At 39.0% G+C, this 26522-nt stretch overlaps 2 protein-coding genes across 2 annotated transcripts; both read right to left on the bottom strand.

Moving 5' to 3' along the window:
* Window positions 1-15314: 15314 nt before the first annotated feature.
* Window positions 15315-19415, bottom strand: LOC143564476 (calcium-transporting ATPase 12, plasma membrane-type-like). Its single transcript, XM_077051744.1, has 3 exons — window positions 19230-19415; window positions 18894-19061; window positions 15315-18023 (listed from the first exon to the last, which is right to left on the bottom strand). Exons 1-3 carry the CDS (start codon window positions 19413-19415, stop codon window positions 15315-15317), a joined length of 3063 nt encoding a protein of 1020 aa, XP_076907859.1.
* A 3696-nt stretch (window positions 19416-23111) lies between these two features.
* On the bottom strand, window positions 23112-26063 carry LOC143564456 (thymidine kinase a-like). Its single transcript, XM_077051731.1, has 4 exons — window positions 25792-26063; window positions 24509-24653; window positions 23552-23673; window positions 23112-23434 (listed from the first exon to the last, which is right to left on the bottom strand). The coding sequence occupies exons 1-4, from the start codon at window positions 26061-26063 to the stop codon at window positions 23182-23184; spliced, it is 792 nt and encodes a 263-aa protein (XP_076907846.1). The 3' UTR covers window positions 23112-23181.
* Between the last annotated feature and the right edge of the window lie 459 nt (window positions 26064-26522).

The following is a 26522-nucleotide window of genomic DNA, read 5'->3' as shown; positions in this document are numbered from 1 at the left end:
TTTCCAATTTTATTTCAAACAAAACCCACAGAACCGAATACAAACCGAGAAATCGAAACCGAAATCATTGAAACCGAACATATACTGAAACAGACCGAAATGAAAAATGCAAAACCGAAGCGAACAAAAAACTGAAAAAACCGAACCTGAACCGCGACAAAACCTAGTTTTTTTTAATGAACGAGGAAGACGGGGGAAACATTTTAGTTATTTTACTTTTTGCGTTTTTGATTTATATTTTGAGTTATTATTTTTTTATTAATTTTTTTGAAGGGTTTTTGAAACCCTTTATATTTTACCCTTTACTTAGTTCAAGATGGGTTAACTTTACCCATCTTGATCCATACGCATCCTAAACCGAACAAAAACCGAAGACATTGAAACCGAACAATACGAAACGAAAAAAAAAGCAAAAAAGAATCGAAAAAAACCTAAACCGAGACGAAACCGAATTTTTTTTTAATGAACAAGGACGACCGGTGAGACATTTTAGTTATTTTAGTTTTTGCGTTTTTGATTTATATTTTGAGTTATTAATTTTTTTGAAATTTTTTTTAGGGGTTTTTTAAACCCTAGCTTTGCATTTTAACCTTTACTTGGTACTTTACCCATCTTGACCCATACCCATCATAACCCTCTATTTTAAAATCCATCCTGACCCATACCAATCCTGACCCAAACCCATTCTAATCCATCACCCAAATCCAACCCAACCCACTCATAATGCCACCTCTAATTTTAACTGCACGTACTCCGCTCGTAACTTATCAAATACTCCCTCTAGAACTTATCAAATAAATTACCATTTTTCATTAACATTATTTATTTGCATATTAGTCTCTGTAACATTTTATTTTCACTTAACAATCTTCACTAGATATATCAGTTAAAGAGCATTAAGTTATTATTATCATTATAAATATTAGTGATATTTTTTACTTTTTATCTCTCTCTCTCTCTCTCTAAATGAATGGACCACCAACCAATCAGTATTCATTTTTTAGTTGATGATTAATGCTTAATATATATAGAAATAACTAGGGTTATACCCGGCGCGTTACATCAGGCAGGTCTGGAAAATCCGGATGGTGGTAAAATCCAAGTGTTGAGGCAGTAAGTTGATGTGAATTCGGTCGGTTTCGATTATGTGTGTTATTGTACCGGAACTAAAACCAAAATAAATAAATAAAAATGATAATAATTGAGATGAACCAATGGGGGTGACGTCGGACGGTAAAACTCGACCATTAGTAAAACCCGTACGTTATCGATCTCGGGCGTTGAGGCGATGAGTCAATGCAAATACAGTACCGGAACTAAAAAAATTGGCATTCGGTCGGATGAGGTTAGAAAAAGGTTTCTCCAGCTGTTGCTAGTTCTTCTGTTGTTGTTAGTTCCTTTTTGACATATAAGAAGACTAACATACAAAAAAAAATTAAAATATTTAAGACGCTTATTTAGTTGGTAAAACCAGGGCATTGGTAAAACCCGAGTGTTAAAATCCGTGTGCTGGTAAAACCTAGGGGGTTAAAAACCAAGAATAACGACAGCAAGTCGATGCGAATTTAGCATGTTTCAGTTGTGCTCGTTACGATATTGTATAAACAACGTTGGTAAAGTCTAAGTGTTAAAAGTAAAAAAATCGTCAAATTAGCATATAAAAACTAAAATATTTAAAATGACGTTTATTTGGTTGGTAAAACCCGAGCGTTGTCGGTCGGTTTCGGTTACATTTTTTACGGTATCGAAAGTAAAACATAAAGGTTGGTAAGACCCCAACGTTGTTGGTCCCGAACAATACGACAACGAGTCAACATGAATAGTTAACCGTTTAGTTATCAAATTAAAAAAGAATAGAAAAAATGCATAGTCCAATCATACGGTGCCACATGGACCATTCATGGTCATGCAACACCAAACTTTTCATTTGTTATATATAATATAACTAGGTTAGAGCCCGTGTTTCACACAAGGTGAAAAATATAATAAAAATAAAAAATTATTATATGCAATAAATTAATTCAATTTTTTTCATATAATAATTTTTATTTGTGACATTTTTATTAAGTTTTTGATATATTATGCACTACAATTTTAAGTTGAAAACCAAATCTTGATGTTTGATTTATTTTAAATAAAACATTCATACCGATATTGTTATATTAAATATTCTGTGTATAAATATGATATTTATAAGAAAATGTTGTCACAAATTTAAAAACTAAATTTATAAAGATTAAGGTTTTGTTGTAAAAGAAAATAAATAAAAATCTATAATATTTTAAAATAAAGAGAAAAACGATGAACAATTTTAAATGATTGTGTTAAAGAGATATGAGATGACAATGTCATATTGTGAATTATGAAAATTTTAACAATTAAATATAATTTTGGTTTTATACTCGAAGAGAAATCACATTTTATATATGTTACGTCAGGAAATTAAACACAATTACCATTTTAGTGGAGTTGGTAAGCACATTTGGTTTGGAACATGAGGTCTTGGGTTTGAAACATGTATCAAACAATAATATATTTTTCAAAATTTTATAAAGTTTTTTGGGTCATAGGTTATAATAGGAAAAACGAGTCATGGGCCATAATATAATAGTAATAGGAAATAGTGACATGACATCTTAGATGTTTTGAATATATTTTTTCTATGGAATAAAAAGCTAGACGATTATATGATTCGTATTGACCTGACCCGATTTTTTTTCCTAATCCCTATGAAAAAAAATTATGGGTGCATCACTTCCCCTAGGCCCAAATTTTTTTTTAAGATCTGTCATTGATAATCTATACACGGATGCTGATGTGAATGGCTGAATGCACTTACGTTGAATGCTCTTATAGGTTTAACAGTCAAAAAGGTCGATAAAGGAATTTCGTAGCGATTTCATTGAAGAGCTTGGTGGTTGTCCCTGGTATTGCACAGCAGTTTTGTTTGAAAAATTCGTCTTTTTGATGAAAAGCAACCAAAATGTGGGCCACTTTACATATAATGTACCTATTCATGAAAACTGTCGGCAAAGAATCTTCCTTTCCTGTAGTTGCCATTTCCAATCTAACAATTTTTCAATTATTGACCGTAAGCCAACACACACAATCGAATTATTTGTGGTCTTATCGAAGGGGACCCGGTCGACGTGGCACACACGATTATTATTAACGAAGTAAAACTAAAAGTAATAAACGATAAATGACAACAGAATTTTACGTGGCTTGGTACAACGGTGGACCTACATCAACAGGTTGCAACTAGGTTACTTAATTAATTATACTTTGGTGCCAATATTACAATTACATAGCAATGACATACATATAGATTAAACCAGGGTTAACAGCTTGATGAAGAATAAACAAATATGGGTCCGAGCCCTTGTTCTCCATGTCAACAATTTGAGCCAAACCTAAAACCTAACCGACCCTGAAGAAACACTAAGTGACCCCGGCAGATTACGGATAATCTTAGGGTCAAGTAGATGTTTCCCACGAGGGTTAGGTCCGGCAAAGATGGTTATTCTTCTGATGACCTGCAAAACAGACACCGTGAGCTCGTCACTGAGAAGGGGGGGTACCTCCTTGTGACCACCCTCCGGCGTGAGAATCAGACTAGATTGCTCTGAATATAAATGTATATTAAGAGAAATAGCTAGAGCAGATAAGATATGTGATGGTATCAGATAGTATATGACATAAGATAATGATACCGTTCCAAGGTGTTGGAGTATTTATAGCCGAATGTAGGTTTCCAAGCAGGTACAGCCAGCTGTATAATATTCCTTTTCTACCAACTGTGGGCTACGCACGTGCCGTGCTGGTGGTTGGTGGGTAGGCAGCGGCTGATAGTGACATGGCCGGCTGTGTACTATTCCTTTTCCACCAACTGCAGGCTATGTACGTGCCACGATGAGGGTTGGTGAGTAGGCAGCGGCTGATAGTGACATTTTGTACTAGAGCGTGCTCCTCGTCGTACTGTTGTCAGTGAGCTGTCACCCTGTGATGGGCTGCTTTGGTCAGATCTTGTCTATTTTGTCCATACCTTGGCAGGTATAGTACAAAAGATCCTCCAGAAGCGTACGAACTGGCTCTTTTGGGCGGGAGTATTCCCACCTTGCTCATTCCTTCTTCAGGTGACATTACTGAATTATTGAGAGTTAGTGCCTTGTGCGTGTAGCATTACTATTAGTGCGGGTAGCCTTCCCTGATGGCTTGTATCCGCAGCTGCGGGAACAGGCGGGGTACTTCACCATTGGGAGGCTTTTCCTGCGGGAACAGCTGGCGTACTGCGCGTAAGGTCTTCATCTCTCTGAGCATGGTGGGTCCTGCGGAACCAGTTGGTCTTTGCGCAGACGTCCCTCTTCAAGGTGAGTCTTGCGGGTCCAACTGGGCTCTGCGAGGACCTACCTCTTCAAGTCCCCCCAATCCAATGTTCTTCTCATGAATTGTTAATAAGTGAGGTGAACTTTTGGACTTAAGCAAGGGGTTTTGAAAAGGGTTTTTAGTTTTAAGGTTTTCCGTGGGGATTCTTCCCGCGGTTTCCCTAATGTCACGTGCATAAATTCCCGACTTTTCTGCTTGATCTTTGGGTATGATGCGGGTAGGTGTGTAACCTCCTCGCAAGTCAGGAGCGTTGAGTTTCACTTGTGTAGATTCTCCACGAGGTTTTGGTAGTTTTAGACATAGTGATCAATTATGTTAAACAACCAATTCCATCTTGGAGCTTCAAACAATCTAGTTCTAAACGTTCCCGCTATGCGGGGATGTTATTTCCCTTTCCACAAGCATGGCCCAGAAGATCCTTCTTGGTTTTAATTCCCTGCAAGTGCTAAGTATGTGAAGGGTTTCGCCTTGACACTGTACCCGCACTCGTCTTATAGTTACTTGACTTCCAATGTATTCTTGGCTTCAATTCCCTGCAGGTGCTAAGTATGTGAAGGGTTTCGCCTTGACACTGTACCCGCACTTGTCTTACGGTTTCTTGGTTACCAAGGTATTCTTGGCTTCAATTCCCTGCAGGTGCTAAGTATGTGAAGGGTTTCGCCTTGACACTGTACCCGCACTTGTCTTACGGTTTCTTGGTTACCAAGGTAAGGGGGTATATTTCCTCTTATTTTTGAATCTTTTTGAATCTTTTTGAAATATAAATGTTTGTGCGGGTAGGACCGTCACTTTCACTTAATGACTTGCTTTATAAACGTTATATGACTTGCTCATGCATATTATAGTTTAATTTGGCACTTGTTTTGCCTCATAAACAATATATGATTCGCTCATGCATACTTTAGTTTAACTTAGCAATTTTCCAAGTGTTTTGAATAAGTTAACCTTTCGACGCGTGGTTGTTAATAGGTTATTGTTCAGTTTCCTCTATCATGACTGTGCGGGTAGGACCGTCACTTTCATTTAGTGGGATGACCAAACTTCACCTATAACTGACCTGCGTGAAGGTTTTCCTCATCTTTTTAGAAATTTTCTAAGCGTTTTGAATAAGTTAACCTTTCGACGCGCGGTTGTCAATAGGTTAATGTTCAGTTTTCCTCTATCATGATTGTGCGGGTAGGACCGTCACTTTCATTTAGTGGGATGACCAAACTTCACCTATAACTGACCTGCGTGAAGGTTTTCCTCATCTTTTCCTTAGAAATTTTTACCGTTTTTTGTGTTTATGCGGGTTTTGCCGCCTTCCACACGCAACGACTTACTTCCCCGCTTATTTATGCGGTGAATACTGGCATATCAGTGTTTTGAATAAGTATAAAGGTAAGGCTATCAACACAATGTGATAAAGGAGAATCATTTCCATTAGAAGTGGCTCTAGGCCTTTTCTTTATAAGTTTGGAATTGATCTACATGTAACATTTGCGTAATTGAGCTCCATTCCATGTTCTTGGGATGGGGGTGCCATCGAGCCTTTCGAGCCGGTATGCGCCCTTTCCCAAAACTTCTTTGATAATGTATGGCCCTTCCCAGACCGGGGCCAGCTTTCCTGGGCGTTCTTGGTTCGAAGCCTCGTTGTTACGCAGTATGTAGTCTCCGACATTGAAGTTGCAGAGTTTTACCCGCGTGTTGTAGTACTTTTGCATTTGTCGCTTGTAGTTCTCTTCACGCGCTGCGGCTAAGTCTCCGCGTTCTTCGGTTAGCAAAAGGTCTAACCGTCTTTCCGCATCATTGTCTTCTGGCTGAATCAAGACCCTTGGTGAGGGTAAACCAATTTCGACCGGGACCATGGCTTCAGTGCCATAAGTGAGGCTGAACGGGGTTTCTCCCGTACTGGCCTTTTTCAGCGTTCTGTTTGCCCAAAGGACGTGTGGAACTTCGTCCACCCAGCCGGATCTGTGTTCCAAGAGTCTTTTCTTTATGCCGTCGACGATGCTCTTATTTGCTCTTTCCACCTCACCATTACCCTGCGGGTGCGCCACTGAGGTAAAGGTGTGGGTGATTTGAAGTTCTTCCAGCCACTTTTGTAGCTTCTTGTCAGCAAAGTTGGTGTCGTTATCGCTCACCAAATTCTGGGGAAGTCCAAAACGACAAATAATAAATTCCCAAATAAATTTTTTGATATGTTTTGCAGTTGTTTGGGCTAAGGGTTTTGCTTCTATCCACTTGGTGAAGTAGTAGATGGCTAGCACTAGAAACTGAACGTTCCCTGCTGCTGTGGGAAATGGGCCTGTCACATCGATGGCCCACTTCTGAAATGGCCATGAAGATGTGACTGGAACAAGTTCATTCTTTGGGCGATGCGTGTTGGGTGCGTAGAGTTGGCAAGACCTACACTTTCTGATGTATGCCAGCGCATCCATATGCATCCCCGGCCAAAAGTATCCTACGTTGTTTAGCTTAGCTACAACAGCGCGTGGACATGCGTGTACTCCACAGATGCCCTCGTGCACTTCCCTTAGGAGGTAGCCAGCATCTTGGTTGTCCACGCATCTTAGGAGTGGGCCAAGAAAATTACGTCTGTAAAGGATGTCATCGATGAGTTGATAGTTCAGTGCTTTACAGCGTATTTTTCTTGCCTGTGTTTTTGACTCTGGTAGTATACCCGCCGCAAGGTAATTTATTATTGGTGTCATCCACGTTTCTGTACCGGTTTGGATGACACAGATTTCCTTGTGCGGGACTGATGGTGCTCCAAGGAGTTCAATGCGGATGTCCTTTCCCAAGTGGGTGAAGGCTAATGATGCAAGCTTGCTTAACGCATCCGCAGATTTGTTTTCGCTACGCTTGACGTGTATGACTTTACAATCGTTAAATCGCGCATAAGGGTTTTTGCTTGTGCGAGGTACAGGGCCATTGTGTCGTTCACGGCCGTATACGTCCCGTTTATTTGGTTGGCTACTAACATGGAATCCACGTGGGCTTCCAAGTTTTTCACTCCCATCTTACACGCAATTCTCAGCCCGGCCAAGAATGCTTCATACTCCGCTTCGTTATTCGTACTTGGAAAATCCAGTCGAATAGCGTAAGTGTATTCTTGGCCTGCTGGGTTGGTTAGTTTCAACCCTGCGCCTGAGCCCTCGTTGCTGGCTGCTGCATCAGTGTAGAGTCGCCAGACTCATCGATGTCCTGTGCTGGAGAGGGTTGAGCCTCCTCCTGGCACTCTTTCTCCAGCGAAGCGGGGACTTCTACAATAAAGTCGGCCAAGACCTGGCCTTTTATGGCTGGCCTCGGCTTGTACTTTATCGCGTATTCTCCCAATTCTATTGCCCATTTGGCTAGGCGTCCTGACAATTCGGGTTTGCCTAAAACGTTTTCGAGTTTGAAGTTGGTGAGAATGGTGATTGGGTGACCTTGGAAATATCGTCTTAGCCTGCGTGAAGCCTGTACAAGTGCTAAGACTAATTTTTCCAGGGTAGAGTACCGGGTTTCTACGTCTGTTAGGACACGGCTAACATAGTAGATTAGCATCTGGATGCCTTTTCGCTCTACCAGCAGGACGGCCCCGGTTGCTCTATCTGTGGCGGAAAGGTATAGGATTAATTCCTCCCCCGCTTCTGGTGCTGTGAGCGTTGGGAGTTCGATCAAGCGTGACCGAATTTCCTGAAAAGCTGCTTCCGCTTCTGGTGTCCAGTGGAAGTGTGTTTTCTTTAAACAGTTTCTCAATGTTGACACGAATGGGAACGACCTATCCGCATGGTTTGCCAAAAAGCGGTTAAGTGCGACTAGGCGTCCATTCAGTGTCTGAGCTTGCTTGATGGTAGTAGGTGATTCCATTTTGATAATGGCTTCGACCTTTTCAGGGTTCGCTCTGAAGCCATCTTTAGTAACAATGACTCCTAAAAACTTCCCTTCTTCCATCCCAAAGGAACACTTGCTCAGGTTGAGCTTCATGTTTATCTTTCTGAGCGTGTTGAAAGTTTCTTCGATGTCTTTCAACATCGTTTCTGGGTCAGGGCTTTTGATGACCAAGTCATCCATGTAGACTTCCAAGTTCCTCCCAATTTGGGCATGAAACTCTTTGTCCATCAGGCGTTGGTATGTGGACCCGGCATTCTTAAGTCCGAATGGCATCATTTGATAACAAAATGTGCCATCGGGCGTCCGAAATGCGGTTTTGTCCTGATCGTCAACGGCCATGTGGATTTGATGGTACCCCTTATACGCATCAAGGAAGCATTTAAGGCGAAACGGTGCTAACGAATCTACCTTAAGATCAATTTCGGGTAACGGGTAACAATCTTTGGGGCATGCTTTGTTTAAGTCTTTCAAATCTATGCACATGCGCCATTGTTTGTTAGACTTCGGTACCATAACGGGATTTGCAACCCATGTTTGATATCTGCTAACGCGTACGATGCCCGCGTCAAGGAGTTCCTTGACTTGGGTTCTACACGCGTTAGCTTGTTCCGCCCCCATTACTCTGCGCTTTTGTATGACTGGCGTAAAAGTCGGGTCACACTTGAGCTTATGCTCTGCCTTACTTCGAGGTACACCAGTCATGTCAGCTGGTGTCCACGCGAAGATGTCAGCGTTTTTCTTTAGTAAGCGTTTGAGTAAGGTGCGCGTAGGATCAGTGACTGTTGGGCCAATGGTAACAGCCTGGTCAGGGTATTTGCCATTGAAGGCCCATACTTCTGGTTCGGTGATGGTTGGTTTAGCCATCTTTGGTTTGGGTTTTGATGAGACAGATGCGATGCATACCTGGGGAATACCGGTGATCATCGCTACACCCTCAGCCGTTGGCCATCCCATCATGCCGTGGACTGAAGATACCACGGCATTGAATCTTGCCATCCCGTCTCTCCCGAAGAGAATGTCGTATGTGTGGTGTGGCTTCCTCATTACGACAAAGTCCACGTCTTCTGTGCATGAGTGTTTCCTGTATGTGAGAATGACGGGGAAAGATAGGATACCCAGGGGGGTGTTTGTGCTGCCGTCGAACCCTTCCCTCGAGGCGTAGACCGTTTCCAGGCGTTCCTTGTCTTCGTCGTCTAGCTTGTCGAAGAACTGCCTGTACATAACCGTTGACGAGGCGCCGTTGTCAGCAAGAGTGCGGGAAGTGATGTAGTGCCCCAGCTGGCTTTTGATGACGATAGGGCCTTCTTTGCTGGGTCCTCCTGGCACTCGCGGGAAGCGCACCTCAGCTTCCTTCCACGCGCATGGTTCGGTCGTTCGTCTTTTTCTTCCTCTGACGTTACTATGAACCATGTGGATGCTGATGTCAACGGGCTTTCGTCCGTTGCTTTTGTATCGGTTATCATTCTTCCCTCCATTCTTGATCGATGCCACAAGGTGTGTAAGTTTTCCATCCTTGACGAATGTTTCAACAATATCTCTCAAGGATATACACTCCTCAGTGGTGTGACCCTTTGTCCCGTGGAAGTCAGAGGATTTGCTCTGATCCGCGTTATGTCGCTGCCGGACCATTGGAGCTTTTGGCCATGGGAGTTTTTTGGTGGCAAATATCTCCGTGACGCTTTTGGTGAGTGGCGTCCACCGGGGGTTTCGGCTTGATGGGTGCGTGTTATCCCTTCCGCCTACTAGAGGGCGAGAGCTGGATGAGGTGTCAAAGTTTACCCTTGACTGCCAAACGCCTAGCTTCCTCTTTTTGTTTTGCCGGGCGGTCCGGACGTTGTTTTCTCTAGTCCTCCGCGTGTAGAGGTTTGTACTCTGGGGAAGATCCCTACCCAGTTGCTTCTCCGTTTCGGCAAAGCGCTTGGCCGCCGTCATGATGGCATCCCATGTGGATGGCATGCCGTCTTTACCCGTCAACGTGCGGATAAGCTCTGGGTATTCGGCGCCCTGGATGAAAGCGGCGCGAACAAGATCTTCGCTTATGGTACCCAGACCCAACTTTTTCGAGTTGAAGCGAGTGATGAAGTCTAGTAAAGATTCATCCTCTTCTCTAACGCAGTTGAGGATCGTCCACTGCTCTTCAGTATATTTCCTCTGTTGGCTGAAGTGCTGGCTGAACTTGTGTTGGAAGTCCGCCCAATCATAGATGTGGTGGACCGGTAAATGATCAAACCACGCCCTGGCCGCTCCAAGCAGCGTCATCTAGAACATATAACACCACGTGGGTTCCGTCCAGTTGCTGACGGTTGCCCCCGCTATGAATCTGTTCAAGTGATCATCTAGGTCGGATATACCATCATAAGTGTCGATGTTGGACATCTGTTTGGCACTCTTCGGGGCGATTGCTTCCGCAATGTCCCTTGCAAACTTGGACGTTCCCGCATTTGCAACAGTTGGTCTAAAGGTTTTGGAGAAGTCACGTGGGTTTCCCCCCGCGTTTCTTGGTTTGAAGGTTTCTCCAAAATTTCTTCTGTGGAAATCTGCTTCTTTACGCTTCCCTTTCGCCTTATGGCGCGGGTTTGCGTCACTGTCAGATTCTTCGCAATCTTCATCATACTCGCATTCATAACTCATGTTGAGCTGTTGTCGAGTGCTTCCGAATTCGTCAGCCTGTTGGAGTGAACGTAAGCGTTCATCCAACTCAGCTTGGAATTCCTTCTGACGTGCTTCCGCCCACACTTTAACTTGATCAAGTGTTTGGCGGGGGAGCCTCGTCTGTTGTTTCTCCAACTGGGTATCAATGAATCCCAGGGGAGGATTGTTTACTGCACTTGCCCCGGCTTGGGTAACCGGGGTAGTGTTCGTAAAAATTGTGTACTCGCCGGTGTTCCCCCCAGTAGCTGGGGTTGTGGTTACCGGGGTTTCTTGGTCACTCGCTGGCCTTGGCACCGGAGTAACCTTAACCATCTTTCCAGAGGTTTTGAAAAAACTGAGAAAATTAGTTATAGCTTTTATGCATGGATGGCGCCAATGAAGAAACACTAAGTGACCCCGGCAGATTACGGATAATCTTAGGGTCAAGTAGATGTTTCCCACGAGGGTTAGGTCCGGCAAAGATGGTTATTCTTTTGATGACCTGCAAAACAGACACCGTGAGCTCGTCACTGAGAAGGGGGGGGGGGTACCTCCTTGTGACCACCCTCCGGCGTGAGAATCAGACTAGATTGCTCTGAATATAAATGTATATTAAGAGAAATAGCTAGAGCATATAAGATATGTGATGGTATCAGATAGTATATGATATAAGATAATGATACCGTTCCAAGGCGTTGGAGTATTTATAGCCGAAGGTAGGTTTCCAAGCAGGTACATCCAGCTGTATAATATTCCTTTTCTACCAACTGTGGGCTACGCACGTGCCGTGCTGGTGGTTGGTGGGTAGGCAGCGGCTGATAGTGACATGGACGGCTGTGTACTATTCCTTTTCCACCAACTGCAGGCTATGTACGTGCCACGATGAGGGTTGGTGAGTAGGCAGCGGCAGATAGTGACATTTTGTACTAGAGCGTGCTCCTCGTCGTACAATTGTCAGTGAGCTGTCACCCTGTGATGGGCTGCTTTGGTCAGATCTTGTCTATTTTGTCCATACCTTGGCAGGTATAGTACAAAAGATCCTCCAGAAGCGTACGGACTGGCTCATTTGGGCGGGAGTATTCCCGCCTTGCTCATTCCTTCTTCAGGTGACATTACTGAATTATTGAGAGTTAGTGCCTTGTGCGTGTAGCGTTACTATTAGTGCGGGTAGCATTCCTTGATGGCTTGTATCCGCAGCTGCGGGAACATGCGGGGTACTTCACTATTGGGAGGCTTTTCCTGCGGGAACAGCTGGCATACTGCGCGTAAGGTCTTCATCTCTCTGAGCATGGTGGGTCCTGCGGAACCAGTTGGTCTTTGCGCAGACGTCCCTCTTCAAGGTGAGTCTTGCGGGTCCAACTGGGCTCTGCTGAGACCTACCTACCCCACATCCTAATATATAATTCCCTCATATTTGTTTGAACCAGGTAAGTAATTGCCTAGAAGACCCATTCAACGCATCCATATTATGGTACACGCCACGCCAGAAAGAGACTTGGCAACTGGAACCACCAATTAAAGCTTTGTCATCATCCACGAAATGAAGTTTCATGTGATCTTTCTGTATATATTAGGCTTTACCTTATAAATGTCTTCCAAGATTGCACATCTTTGGCCAGGTACGCATTTCCAAACCCTCTTTTTTCTTGAATATTGTTTGCAGTTTTATTCGTTACATGCATGTTAACCCTTGAGCAGCTCTAGTTTATAATTACCATATAAATCATGTCTAGATAATTAAGCTAAGCTTGGTTGTGGTTACCATTCTTCCTGTGTACCTAGTAGAGTTTTAATCTTAACTCTTAAAGCAAACAATTCAATAATTAAGATAAGTATTAAGCAAGTGATCATACATAGGCTACAAATTCACTTAGATTGTACAGGTGATTCGTATAAATTAGTATTATCGTGTAACAATATCCGATTATTTGATAATTTGGATTTTCAAGAACAAGTTATTAGCAGCATCATAGCGTAAACCCTTGTGACATGGATCCGAGTTAGTCATCTTTATTTAAGGTTAATTATAGCAGCGGCAATTAGAGTAGAAATTATCTTGTAGGATAAGCAAACTCCGTTTGCACGTACAACACGTTTAACGTGTAACGTTAATTGTGTTATAACAGACTTTGATAGGCCTGTAAACAAACCGAACGTCCGGTGAACTATTCGTAAGCCGTTCGGTAGGAAGTTCGTTTATTTAATAAACGAACAAACATGAAAAAAAAATTTGTGTTCGTTTAATTAAACGAACGAACATGAACACATGCTCCGTTCATTCATTTATGTTTATGAACGTTTGTTTATGTCTGTTTATTTATGTTCGTTTATGTATTAATAGAAAATAAATAAATATTATCTGGATAGGTTATCTGCTTAAAGGTTTTCATTTAGGTTCGTTTATATTTGTGTTCATTTACATTTGTTCATACATTGTTTATCTTTGTCCAGTTATGTTCGTTTAGATTTTAAACAAACTAACACAAATACCCATTTTTAACTAAACGAAAATGAACATTAATATTTGTTCGATTAAGTGTCCGTGTTCATTCGATTCGTTTATAGGCTTTCATCATTCACATTGATGAATACATCGGCCTCAATATCTAGGCTCTGTCGATTTTATTTGTGTGCGTTTGTGTTCGTGAATCGTTTGTGAACACATTAATTTCCTTAATAAACGAACACGAACATAAAATCTCATTCGGTAAGTGTTTGTGAACTGTTCGTGAACACGTTATTTTCTTAACGAACGAACATAAACAAGGCCTTGTTCGTGTTCATTCGGTTCATTTATAGCCCTAGACTTTGATATGATCCTCGTGCGGGTTGTCCATGCAAGATACCATAGATATATGCAGTAGAACCTCTCAGCTTTTTAAAATAAGACCTTTTTTTTGAATTGTTGGAAATAATAGGAGATAAGAACTGATAAACTCAACAAAGATTAACATAAGACTATAATTGTTACACCATAGCCAAATTACACACTGGTCTTGGGAAAGATAGATTCATGGTTCATAAGGAATGTTCGCCTCAAATATCATCAACGCGTTTTGGGCTTATCGGCTGTCAAGCAGATGAAAACTTCACATCTAAGCGCGCTCAGATAGGAGGTGACCTCCTGGGAAGTCTTCATCGGGGGCAAAGCAGACAATATCGATCGTGGCTACCGTGTTGTGGTAGGAGTAGTACCAAGATGGTTGATCCTCTTCCACTAGGGCTAGTAAACACACATTTGAGTTCTTGGATGGCCAAGGGCAAAGCGAACAATATTGATGGCGCGAGAGGTCGGATGCTACAAAAATAGTTCTAGAAAAATGCGTAAGACAACACTCGCTGAAATAGGTCGCGAAAGTTAAGGAATTAAAACAAATGGGCGAAATGTGATCGAGCAGGAAACAACAGCGACACTTTTTAAGCAGTTCACTGTTCACAATGGTGGTTGTGTTCAGAACAGTGAACATGCAATGGCTAGCGCTGCGTGATAGTTCCGGGGCGGTGTTAGCAGGAGCGACAATAGTTTTGTGGTAGCGAAGAGGTGACGTCTAGGCTAGTAGTTTAGGAATAGTGAACATTCTGCACTAAATATATACACGAAAAACCAAAGAAAAGCCTATCTCAGACTCATGAGCTTTCTATAATTTCCGAATGATTACTCTAGAGGGGAGCCCTCAATATACACACACGAAAATCGAAGAAAAGGCTATCTCAGACTCATGAGCTTGCAAAATCCTAACAAAGGGTTTCCCTTTGTAGCCTAGCGGTATAGAGGTGCGTCATGAAGGTGTACCTCCCTAGTTTATTGAGTGTTCTAGTCCCATAGAGGACATTGGTGTTGATTTCAGAATACGTTTACAGATGTGAGTTAGCCGTTTTAGAATAAAATTACATAAATCAATCATAATTTTATTTGAAATTTACCTTGAATATACGATTTGTCTAATACAACTTATATTATTATAAATAATTATTTGGATTATGTTGAAAACGGGGTAAGAGCACAGGACCATAAGTGAAAGGCACACATACACACACAAAAATTGAGACTCAGGCTATCTTTAAAGTCAGTTATTTAATAAAAGTTGAATAACTGGTACAACCGCGTACATACCTTAATTCTGTACATGAAAAATACACAAATATAACATGTAACAATTAAGAACTCAAATCAAAGACAAAACTCTAGTCTTGGGCAAAACATAAAGAGAGAGAAGCAAGAATCACAAATCTAATTAGATTGGGATAGCAACACTTGACCATTTTCTATACTGTCAGCTTTTGCATCCATCTTTAAATCCCAAAGAATTGTCCTGATAAAACAACAATTTAAATTTCAGTTAGTATAAGTGTATAACAAGTATATTGTTTGCATATTTGAGTTGATAGAAATATCATGTAGAAAGAGTAAGGGAAACTAACACAACATCTTACTTGGTCTATATTGACAAATATCTTGATGATCCCCAAATGCATTTTCCAAGCCAATCAACAACCCAAGATATTGCACCAAGTAGAACACAACAAGCCCATATTTTCCAATTCAATCTTGTCCCATAACCAAGGAGATATTGACCCATGAAAAAAACAGCATGCAAAACTATAAACATAGCTATAGCAACCCAAAACTCTTTATGCTGATGAATACCTTTGAAACAATTCTTCTTTTGTAGCTCCCTGGAATTAAAGAGATTAAAGAACTGACTGAAAATAAAGATAATAGAAACCACGGCTTTCATGTCCTGATTCGGACCCATGACTGCAGACCCTTTAAGTTGAATAATAACTGAACAGATAACCTGATACAAAACCTGGAATAGTATGTTTCTAGCCATTACTGCAGTTATAATTGATTGTTCACAACTGATTGGAACCAAGCTAGACGGTTTATCTGTTAATTCTTTTGTCAGCAATGCCAAACCACCGAGAAATACCACTGCAAAGTTTACTAACGCCAGCTGAAATATTGTTAAAGAAGCATCACCGAAAGCTGCTATCTCAATTAAGCCTATGAGTGTGCTGCTGCAGGTCATGATCAGAACAATCTGGAGAAAGCACTCAATATTGTAATATATGCATTTTCCATAATCAACCATGCTGATTAAGTCAGAAAAACTCCCGTACATGAGGATGTCACAATTTTCTTTTGCCTTTTCAGAGCTCCGTGTTCCCACAGCTATTCCTATGTGGGCTGTCTTTAATGCAGGGACTTCATTTGTTGTTTGTCCTAGAAATGCCACCACTTCACCTTTTTCCTTCATAGTTTCGACAAGGAGTAATTGATCAGATGGGAGTGCCTCACCGAGAATGTGGATCTTGTCTACTTTATCAAGTCTCTCATCACTGGTGTAGTTCCTGAAAACCTTTCCTGTAACCACAAATGGTTCTTCTGAATCACAATTGGTGATAACTTCACATTCGCATGCAATCATGTCTTGTTTAATTATCGGTATCTTTTTGCTTGAGACAATCACAGTTTCAATTCTACGTTCTCTTAACGCCGTTGTAACTTGTGCATTTGTATCTTCATTGTTCTTGTTTTTCAGGACTAGTAAAGCTATTAAGATCAAGTCGTCCTCATCTTGTGTTTGTGCACATGATGCTAATGCAACCGTTGTGAATTTATGTTTATCTTGTCTGTCCTGATTAGCTTGGGCAAACTTTTGTGTCATTTCCTCATCCAAGGGTGTTACGATTCCGTTAATATCATAGTAATGTTTGCATTGTTTCAGGATTTTCGTCACTGGTCCATTGAAACGCCACACCAACTCCTCACTTTCTGCAGTTTCTCTCATCAAAACACCACAAGGTTCTTCAAACGACTTTGCACCCTTCATCTCCACACCTCTCCATATATTTTTTCTTTTAGATCCGAACATAGCTTTCACCTGGCGAAATGGTTTCTGGCTCAATTTGTCAATCCCATCATGTGGTACATCAATAACATCCGGAGATAGTGCCAAACTATCTCCTCCAATGAAGACCTTTTCAACTTCGATCACATCTTTAGTGATAAAAGTGTCGGTACAAACTCGTGTAACATGTGCCATCTTTGCCAGACCATGTGGATCTTGTTCAGTGGCTTTCGCAGATAGAGTTTTGTTGTTCCAGTAAACAATTGCGATTGAAACCACAAAAGGCACCCCCTCAGTTAGACCAACCAATGATACACAAAGTAATTTTGTTAGAACTTTGGTTGTGTACTTAGATTCGTTAATGATCTTTGTGAAAGTATCTGAAATACTTCTCATCCCAGTTGGTTCAGCAACTGATTCTGGTCCATTACCATTCTCGCCATCTATTTTTCTAGCCGCATAGCGAAACATTAACACAGCGACGAGGAGTATACTGTTAACAATTTGAATATGGTGCATGCGAGTGTTCAATTTGTCGAGTTGTGTTACTAATCTGAACCTCATGTTTGGCTCAAAAACGGCTTTCCTCATCATCTCACTCCATCCTGATTCCATATTTGTCGATGTAACTACCATTCTTGCGTCCCCATTTATCACTTTCTCGCCATGCGACAAAAATGGGTCCTGCTCATTAATCATACAAGATTCGTCCCCATAGTCAAGTTCCAGTGGTTCACCACCTACAAACAAACCATCACACGGGACTTCATCGCCCTTCTTTAATAACAAAATGTCACCTGATACTAGCTCTGATTTACATATAACTTTACTTTGACCTCCCCTTCTAACTTGAACTTCTCCCACTTCCCTTTCTAAGAGATGTTGACTTCGCAACTTCTTTTGTGCACTTTTCTCTTGCCAGTACTTGCGGATTGAAGCAAATAAAACTAGAAGAGCGATCGCAATGAGTGTAACTGCCTCTTCAAAAGAACCATACTTTAGACCATCCTGCAAGATACCAAGTACACTTGAGAGGGTTAAACTCACTAGAAGCAGGATAATAGTTTCCTTCTTCACTTCTTCCCATACGAAATGAAAGAATGTGTTTGTAGGAGCCAGATTTCTGGAGGAGGCATGCTGTTTACGACGGTTTAGAGCTTCGTTGTCAGAGATTCCGTTGTCAAAATCTGTACATAATGCACATTTTACTCCACCTAAGTCTCCGAATTCTTGGAGGGCCAGCAAATTCTTCTGGCGTACAATCGTTGAGAGGTTTTTGATGGTTACGTGATGCTCAGATGAAGTCGCTGAGCTCTGATCACCTGCTTCGTCAACTTGTGGATGTTGAAGATAATTCTGAAAGAAGAAGAATTTGATAAGTCAGATAAACATCAACAACAGAAGTTAAAGTGTTTAAATTAGGACAAAGTAGGAGTTTAATAATTATTATTTAGATAATTAATATGTTTAGTGTTTAGTCTAGTTAGTATAAATAGATCAGGGTAATCACAGATTTTGGTAAGTCGTTTTCTGGTTTATTGTCAATTATCCTATTGTTAGTAAAATATGCATATATGAATCTTTGTATTATTTAATCACATATTAGATTAGTAGGGAAAATGAACTTTTTAGCATTACTAGGAAACATAATCTTACTCCTTCAGTTGAGCAAGTGCTGCCAGGATGAACACGAGCAGTGGCTAATGATGCTTCATGCGCTTTAAAGGCTTGGATTGAATGAGAAGTGTTATCTACTGTCACCAACAACAGGGAAGTTTGATCCGAATTGACACATTCAACAACACCCTCTTCAATGTCTTTATAATCATATCTGGCCTGTACATAGCAAAAGCCATGTTAACAGTCAACGTATTTTTGGTTCTGAAATGCATGCCCTACATGCATATTACAGTATCGTAGTATGTATATATAGATATAGATACAATATTATTTATTTATTAATGGAAATTTATTGGAAAATTCAAAAAAAGTAGGGAACAGAAGCAAATATTGAACTTCGATTAAACTCATTTTAGCGGTTTTGGAACTCATTGAACCCTAAATATCTATATTTATGGTTGAACTTTAGTGATTAGCCACGATGTAACATATTCTTACTTCTTCAGTTGCGCAAGGGCTGCCATGATGAACGCAAGCAGTGGCTACAGATGCTTTAATCGCTTTAAAGGCTTGGACTGAATGGATGACCCTGACAAGTGTTTTCATCCGCTTCTTAGATTGCGAAGTGTTATCTGCTTTCATGAGCAAAGGGGCAGTTTGATTAGAATTGACACATTCAACAACTCCCTCTTTGATGTCTACATATCTATCCTGCACATAATGAAATCGATGTTAATTAACATGCAGATCCCTATATATATATGGTTCTGAATGAACGCCCATCTATGCATTGCATAATGAATATGTCTATATAATGAATATGCCTATATAAGATAGAAACAATGTATTGTATATTGGAAGTGGGAGTGATGATATAACATTTTTGTCTAGCTCAGGACTGCCATCAACGCTTTTAGATGAAGAACCCCTGGAAACAGGTGGAGATCCGTAACTAGTTCCCGCAAGAAACATTTGCACAGATTGCATTAATATTTGTCTTGAACTGGAACCACCACCATGGCTCACCGCGGGTGCTGATGTTAATGGCTGCTCTTCAAGGTCCATATATATGATCACAAATCCTACTGCAAAGTGCAAACTGTACAAACTAAGATTATGATACAATATATATTTAACATAAGATTTGGTTGATGAATCACATACCTTAAAGGGAATAATTATCAACTCAAAAGACAAATAGAGAGTTAGAGAGGAAGAGAAAATGGAGATGGTTTGGATGCTTGATTCAGAGGTGTATATATAGGTGAGGGGAGCAATACCACACACGGCTTGTTCTGTAGTCTGTTTTATTTATTTACTTTTAAGTTTTAACTTACCATGATATTCAACCGCAACATATTTCAAGGAAATTAATTGAATTCAAGAAATTCAAATATTTACAACAAATATACATGACATTAGCATAATGTTGTTTGATTAATTTTTGGGCAATGAATATCATATATTATCTATTTTATGTTGTGCATTCTAAAAATATCATATATTTTTAGAACTATCTAAAAATTTATATATTCTAAAAATTTTTGGGCAATGAATATCATATATCATATATTCTAAAAATTTGGGGGGGGGGGGGGGGGGGAAACGAGTATGTTAAAACAGGTGAACAATATATTATATTAAAACCAGCCAACTTTTTGTAAAAACTTTTAAATCGCATTAGAATTTCTCAAATCAACCTTACACTTTTAAGGATTTGAAAGAACTATCATACATTGTGAGATAGGTACCATACCGCTTCACTAATAAGACATTAGTTTTTTAAACCACATCGAATTCATAAGTATCATAAAAACAAATTGAATACACTTATTTCCATCAATTGCTAATTGTTGTATTATGTTTTGAGTCAACACATCAAAACTAGATTTTTCCTATATCGAGCTCTAACATTATTTGTGCACACCAATTGTTAGAGACTAAAATTTCCCTGAAGTGCATCAACACTATCCATATATACTCCATAATTAATAGTTAATACGACGAAAACATGTTCATGATATTTAAGCTTGATCACTTCTTATAACCCAGTGCTATTGCGTAGACAAAATAGAAGGATGTCGAAGCACGTTAAGGTGCCACAAGCCCACAAACACCCCTTGGGCTATATATCGGCCTTGATATTGCTTGTCCTACCATCGTAAACAACAAAAAATAAGTGCATCTGATACCATTTGTAATACTCGACATCTCAAACCAAGTAATATTGTTTTATTGTTTTGCCTACTACGACCCACTATTTTTTCCATGTTGTGTACGTAGAAACTTCCTCGAAGGTCACCACTAACACAGGAAGAGTTGTTCGTATTCAAGCACGTTTAAGTGCAAAGTTATCTCTCATTCACGCGCAATACGCCCGAAACACATTTCATTTGAGGCGGGTCATACCTTGTTATCATGCGGAAAGAAAGAGCATTGTGAGAAACCTCGTTTAAGGTGTTACAAAACTCAAATTGGTTTTTATAGGTTAACATGAACATGTTTTGTAAGTTGTAACTATATTTATTGTCATTTGTGCTCTTTTGAAGTTGTACCTTAATTGTTAAATTCTTGCCTTGAATTTTCAAGTTGGAACAAATTGCATGGATGGCTCGGTCATACTTGTGCATATATGTTACAAAACGCGTAATGTGAAATTAAAGGCGTTGTTCACATCCATGAAATAAAAGGAAGCTTCATGTCACCCTTCTAATTAAGTTTTTATGTATGCATCGTCTCTGTGTTATTACTTATAAATTTTAAGGAAATACCATTACAACATCCAGGAAATTCAATGATGATTTCTACGAAGTTCAAATATTTATTACTACAAATTAATACTTTTTTTTTAACCGCCGACAAACAGAACTGCCTAGGTATTCCGTACGGGGTGACCCGATGGCAAAAGATCACAAAAATTTCAGTCTTACTTCATTGAGCCACCCATGCCCACTCCGAAGTGTTGTTAATGAGGTTTGAACTCAGGTCTCCATTTTGAAACTCAAGCTTCTTACCACTACACCATATTAGAAAGGACAATTAACACTATATATTGTTAATAAAATATATATGCTTATGTTATATGTTATTTGGATTTATAAAAAAATTTTATGCGTTCATTTTATTCAAGTCTAGTTTTGTTAATTAACTTTCAGCTTTTTAAGTAGATATTTGTTAAACATAGTAGTAAGATATTCTAGTGGTATGATGTTTACCCTTACAAAATAGAGGAGATGTGTTTAAATTCTTTTAAGTGCAAAGTTATCGAAATTTTAGATGAAAATAAATTTGTTATTCGAGAAAAAAAAATAATTGTGGTTAGTAACGTTTTTTTCCTTGTTCTTACCAATGACAATTTTTAACAAATCTTAATGGGTTGCGGTAATGTACCTCTCTCCCCTTGCTATATCGCCTTGTATACTTTCATTTTCTTTAACATTTCTTATTCGATATATAGTCTCGAGTAAATTTTTTTCATCTTATAAGATCATCTTAAAATATCAAAATATAAAATTATTAAGTTTTTTCTTTTTTTTTTTTGTCTTTTTTCATTGTCTTTTTATGTTTTACTATTTTTTATTGTTATTATTATTAGCAGTAGTGTCGATGCATTATTCTATAAATATTGATATATCAGACCATATTCATATATATATATATATAATAAAAGCTCCAATATTTTATACGAACTACAAAACTTAACTAATAACGTTATAAACAACTTTTTAAAAACATATATACCATGCTAAACGTCTAAACCAACGGGTTAGAATAATACAAAACTTGAAATGATATTTATCTTTTTCAAAGAATATATAGTGTATTTTTATATCAATCTTTGATACTCTTTAAAAATATTTCTTTGTCACATGCAAGATCGTCCCCTCTATATCGACAACTTGCTATGTTAGTTTGAACCACTAATGCCAGGTTTTGTATCATGAATCCCCACCTCCATTAATGGTTCCATCAACATTCACAAGTCCACAGCCTCCATCAGAAGCGCGGAACATGAAGAACGTCTTTTCTAAAATGTCAAAATTGGATATGTTTTCTCCGCATAGTTGAATAACATGTCAAAATTGGATGTGTTTTGTTTTATCCACATAGTTTCAACTGAGTAGAGTGGAGTTGTACTCGCTAGCCTTCTCAAAATCTTGCAACGGCAAGAGATGTTCATAGCAAAATTCTAGGACCAACCTCTAATTGCCAAATCCATCTTTGAGGTTCTTCATAGGTCAAAAGAGTCCTCATTGGTAAGGTATTTCACTCCTTAGGTCTTCATGAAGGTGATGGTGAAAGCACGGTTTGCAACGATTTTGAAGGTCTAAATTGACAAGATTTTGTGGTCCTTTCATAATAATTGTGAAAAAAAAGAAAAAAAAACACACTTGTTAGGTCTCAAACTCATGACCTATTTAATTGTGGATTTGTGGTGTGATAAAAAAAAAAACAGAAACACACACACACTCATTACAGGTCTCAAACTCATGACCTACAGTTTAGCAATAAGCAAGTTTAGTAGTTTACCACCAAACTAATACATAACATTGAGTTTACTTTGCCCATTACAATATAATACATAATATGTTTTTTTTTAATTTGAAGACCTTAATTAAGTGCAGACCTAAATCTCTTGTCTAGTTTTACTAACCCATAGGCCGGTCCGGAGTGAAAGAACATAACTTTAACATGTTTACATGTCCCTCTAAGAAGAAAACACCACATAAACATGCACTCAACTTTAAGCCAACATTTTTTTTACACAAACTCCCATCAGTAACAGTATAACACAAGGCAACCTACAAAAGGGTAGCCAAATAATACCAATTTATGACAATGCACCACACCGAACCTTGCGTGATTGAAGAACAGTTCTTGCAGCCTCTTTGACCAGTTGACCAGTCGCATAATGATGTCTACAAACCGGCATGTAAACATCTGCACCAGCAACAACTTCTCTCTCTGTTTCCTCTGTTTTTCTCAAAGTAAAAGCAGCAGGCTTTCCACATAACTCACATCTTGCCTTTAACTTAGTTACAGACTCTGCAATTGGTACTAAATCAACCACTCCAAAGCTTCTTCTGCAGGCAGTATTCATTTCAGTCATCAAATCACAGTCTATTTTACATTTTTAATGCATAGTGCATGCAACCTCCATAATTACCATATGGAGGATGAAGCTTAAAGCTGAGCGTTACCTTAAATAATCGCCATCCAATCCAGCAACAATCACAGTTTTGCCATCATGGTCAGCAGCTTCGATGCAGAAATCATACAAGTCTTCAAAAAACTGAGCTTCATCGATCCCAATCACCTCTAGCTATTGTCATGCAACAGCCACATGAAAAAAAAACATCATTAAATAGGCTTGTAAACGAATCGAACGAACCAAGTAAGCGACCGAACAACAACAGCCATACTCAGTAAATCCCACCCATAGCAAACGATGAACGGGTTTTCTTGTTCATTCATTCTTTAAGAAAATGAGCGTGCTTCTGGTCGTTTATGTTTGTTTGCTTGTTAACATTATAAACAGGAGGTCACAATCGTAAACGAACGAACATAACTGAGCATAGATGAAAGAACATAAGCTAAAACCAATTAACTGTTAATAACTGAGCATAGATGAACGAACATAACGGTGTGTTGGGCCTAAAATGTTAATAAAACTAGACTAAGTTGTAATGGGCCAGAAAATTTTAAATATATATATTAATGAATGAACATAAACAAACGTTTACTCGAATATAAATGAATACAAACTAACGAAAATAAACGAATTTATATGAACAAATGATATGTGTTCATGTCCGTTCGTTTTACTTCATTCAATTTATCAAGTAAACAAAGTGGTTCACTGAACATTTGGTTCACTCACAGGCGTACAAAACAAACTACACACAAACCAAAACACTAACAAAGATAGAAGACTCTGTCTGTAATGGGGCTCATTGCAAATATATTTTTAAATTTGTTTCATTATTATTAATTTTTAAACAAAAATGAAGGCAGGGTGCCCAATTTGTTTTTGGAGCTAATTTTTCAAAACATGACAGCAGCTTAAACGTGCACGTATTTATCTGTCAAATTCATATTAAAGTGTTATTTGCTAACCAATTTTAAATGTTGACGAATAAGTTTTATTGTGAAGTTACCTTATGATAGGCTTCATGACCAATTCTTTCTTTAAATGATGATAAAGCAGCCAGTGGCCAGCATGGTAATTTCTCCCCGTCATGTGTCACAATGGAATCCAATCCGTATCTTGTATCCTTGCTGGACTTTATAATAGCTACATTTCTGATAGGAAGTACATAATTAATATCACACGTATGACTGCCGACAACATAGAGCATACACAGATAAAGTAATAATATCTGTAAGATAGAGAAAAACAGGCCTATTCACAAGAAAAGTCACTAACTCGCCTATTTAAACTCTCAGCCAATGCAAGCAAACAAGCAAATTCACATGTAACTGATGAACATAATAAAAACAAGGAAAGGATATGAACATGAAAAAATGAAGGGCATGCTAGTTAAAGTTTCTTAGAAGACACCACTATTAATAAAGGTATTATTAATACATCATATGCCCATACCGATAGAGGCGATGACTTCAGATAGTGTAATGTATCTAGCGGGTCAAACACACAAAATCAAATGACAAGTTAGCATAAAAGAAATCGAGGTCAAATGAGTCAAACAAGTTAAAGTAGCCTAAGCAGTTTAACAAAAACAAACTCCTCAAACATTTTACTAACATTTTTATTATAAAATAATATATATAATTATTTTGATCATATTTGGCATAAGACAGTTTTAAACAACAAAAAATAAAAATAAAAGTCTTTAGTCTAAATGCTGCATTTATCATCCAATGAAAGCTTTTCAAAACCTCATTGACATTTTTAACAGAGAATTTATGAAATACTAGAGACTTTTCATATGTACAGCAACTTTTGAAACAATTAAAATACCAATACCGAATACCGTATCGATTTTTTCGGTTTGTACCATTAAAATAACAAAAAGTACCAATACCAAATAGATGAAAGCCTAGTACCGATTGTGTTCGGTACATACAGTATCAGTAGTAACAAGTTAGGGGTAAGCAATAACTAAACCGAACCAAAAATCGGTTATTGGTTATTTTTTGTACCCGAACCGAACCATTCATATTTTCATATATTTCTAGCTTTTATACCTTTATTTCGTGTATTTCTAAGTGAAAGTTTTAACCAAAACCTAATTTTGGTTATTAACCTAACTGAAAACCGACAAATTAGCCGAAAACCAATTGGTTATTTAGTTGAGGCTAATAAAGTAATAATCAAACCGAACCGAACCGAACCCTATAAAAAAAGGTCATATCTGCATACAATAACTTTATTAACCAACCTAGCGGATGAGTTGAGTTGAGATACAAACAAACAAACCTGCCATTGGAGCTTTGGGATTGAATCCGGCGAAGCAAAGTGGTGGTTTTTCCGGCGAACATGGGCCCCGCAATCACGTGAATTTCACCATAATCATTTGTGCTTGAACAAGAACAAGAGTAAGAAACCGATGGCCTAATTGAGCCTACTCCACGGAGGAAATTAGGTTTTCGAGAATCTACGGAATTGGAAATTGAAGATAGCGACTTAGAAAAACTGAAAACATAATTGGGGATTAAGGTTGTTGTTGAAAAGATTAGTGATTTCATCATCATAATATACGACGAGGAGATTACCAGGGTGTTTGGGATGCCTTATTTAAGTATATAAAAAGTGTTTTGACAACCCTTAACTTTTTATTAACTTAATAACTTTGATATTCCCTATAAACCCTTACTATCCTCGTTTATAACTCATAACTACCACCTGCGTCTCTGTAAAGATGAAATAACCTGCATCTCCATCTCTGCATCTCTCTGTTCATAGCTTCTCTATCAACTACTCTGCAATCTATTTAATTCTTTGTTCAACTACTATCAACTACCATCTCTGCATCTCGTTCATTACACTGTCTATAAATGTCGATGTATACACCAATTCTGCCACCATTATCTTCCTCGTCGCCGTCCATCCCTACCAGGTTTGTTTAATTTTCTGATTTCGTGAAGAATTTCTTTAGCATAAATAAGGAATCCTACGTTTTTTTTGTTCAATATGCTAGAGATGAAAAA

This window comes from Bidens hawaiensis, unplaced genomic scaffold (assembly GCF_021521415.1).
Source record: "Bidens hawaiensis isolate Kalapana, Puna unplaced genomic scaffold, B.hawaiensis_p1.1 tig00022006_1, whole genome shotgun sequence".
Classification (NCBI taxonomy): domain Eukaryota; kingdom Viridiplantae; phylum Streptophyta; class Magnoliopsida; order Asterales; family Asteraceae; genus Bidens; species Bidens hawaiensis.
Note: the sequence above shows the minus strand (reverse complement) of the source record. Positions and strands in the feature narration are given on the sequence as shown.

Bases quoted from the DNA above. Each gene is read 5' to 3' on its own strand.
- LOC143564476 (XM_077051744.1), bottom strand. From the start codon at position 19,415: ATGGACCTTGAAGAGCAGCCATTAACATCAGCACCCGCGGTGAGCCAT. The intron at 19,062-19,229 runs GTTATATCATCA...CATTATGTGCAG, and splicing joins GTCCTGAGCTAGACAAAAAT to GATAGATATGTAGACATCAA. The intron at 18,024-18,893 runs GCCACTGCTTGC...ACTTCATCTGAG, and splicing joins AAGCGATTAAAGCATCTGTA to CATCACGTAACCATCAAAAA.
- LOC143564456 (XM_077051731.1), bottom strand. From the start codon at position 26,063: ATGATGAAATCACTAATCTTTTCAACAACAACCTTAATCCCCAATTAT. The intron at 24,654-25,791 runs GTTTGTTTGTTT...ACTTCCTATCAG, and splicing joins TCCCAAAGCTCCAATGGCAG to AAATGTAGCTATTATAAAGT. The intron at 23,435-23,551 runs GTAACGCTCAGC...TACTGCCTGCAG, and splicing joins TTGGATGGCGATTATTTAAG to AAGAAGCTTTGGAGTGGTTG.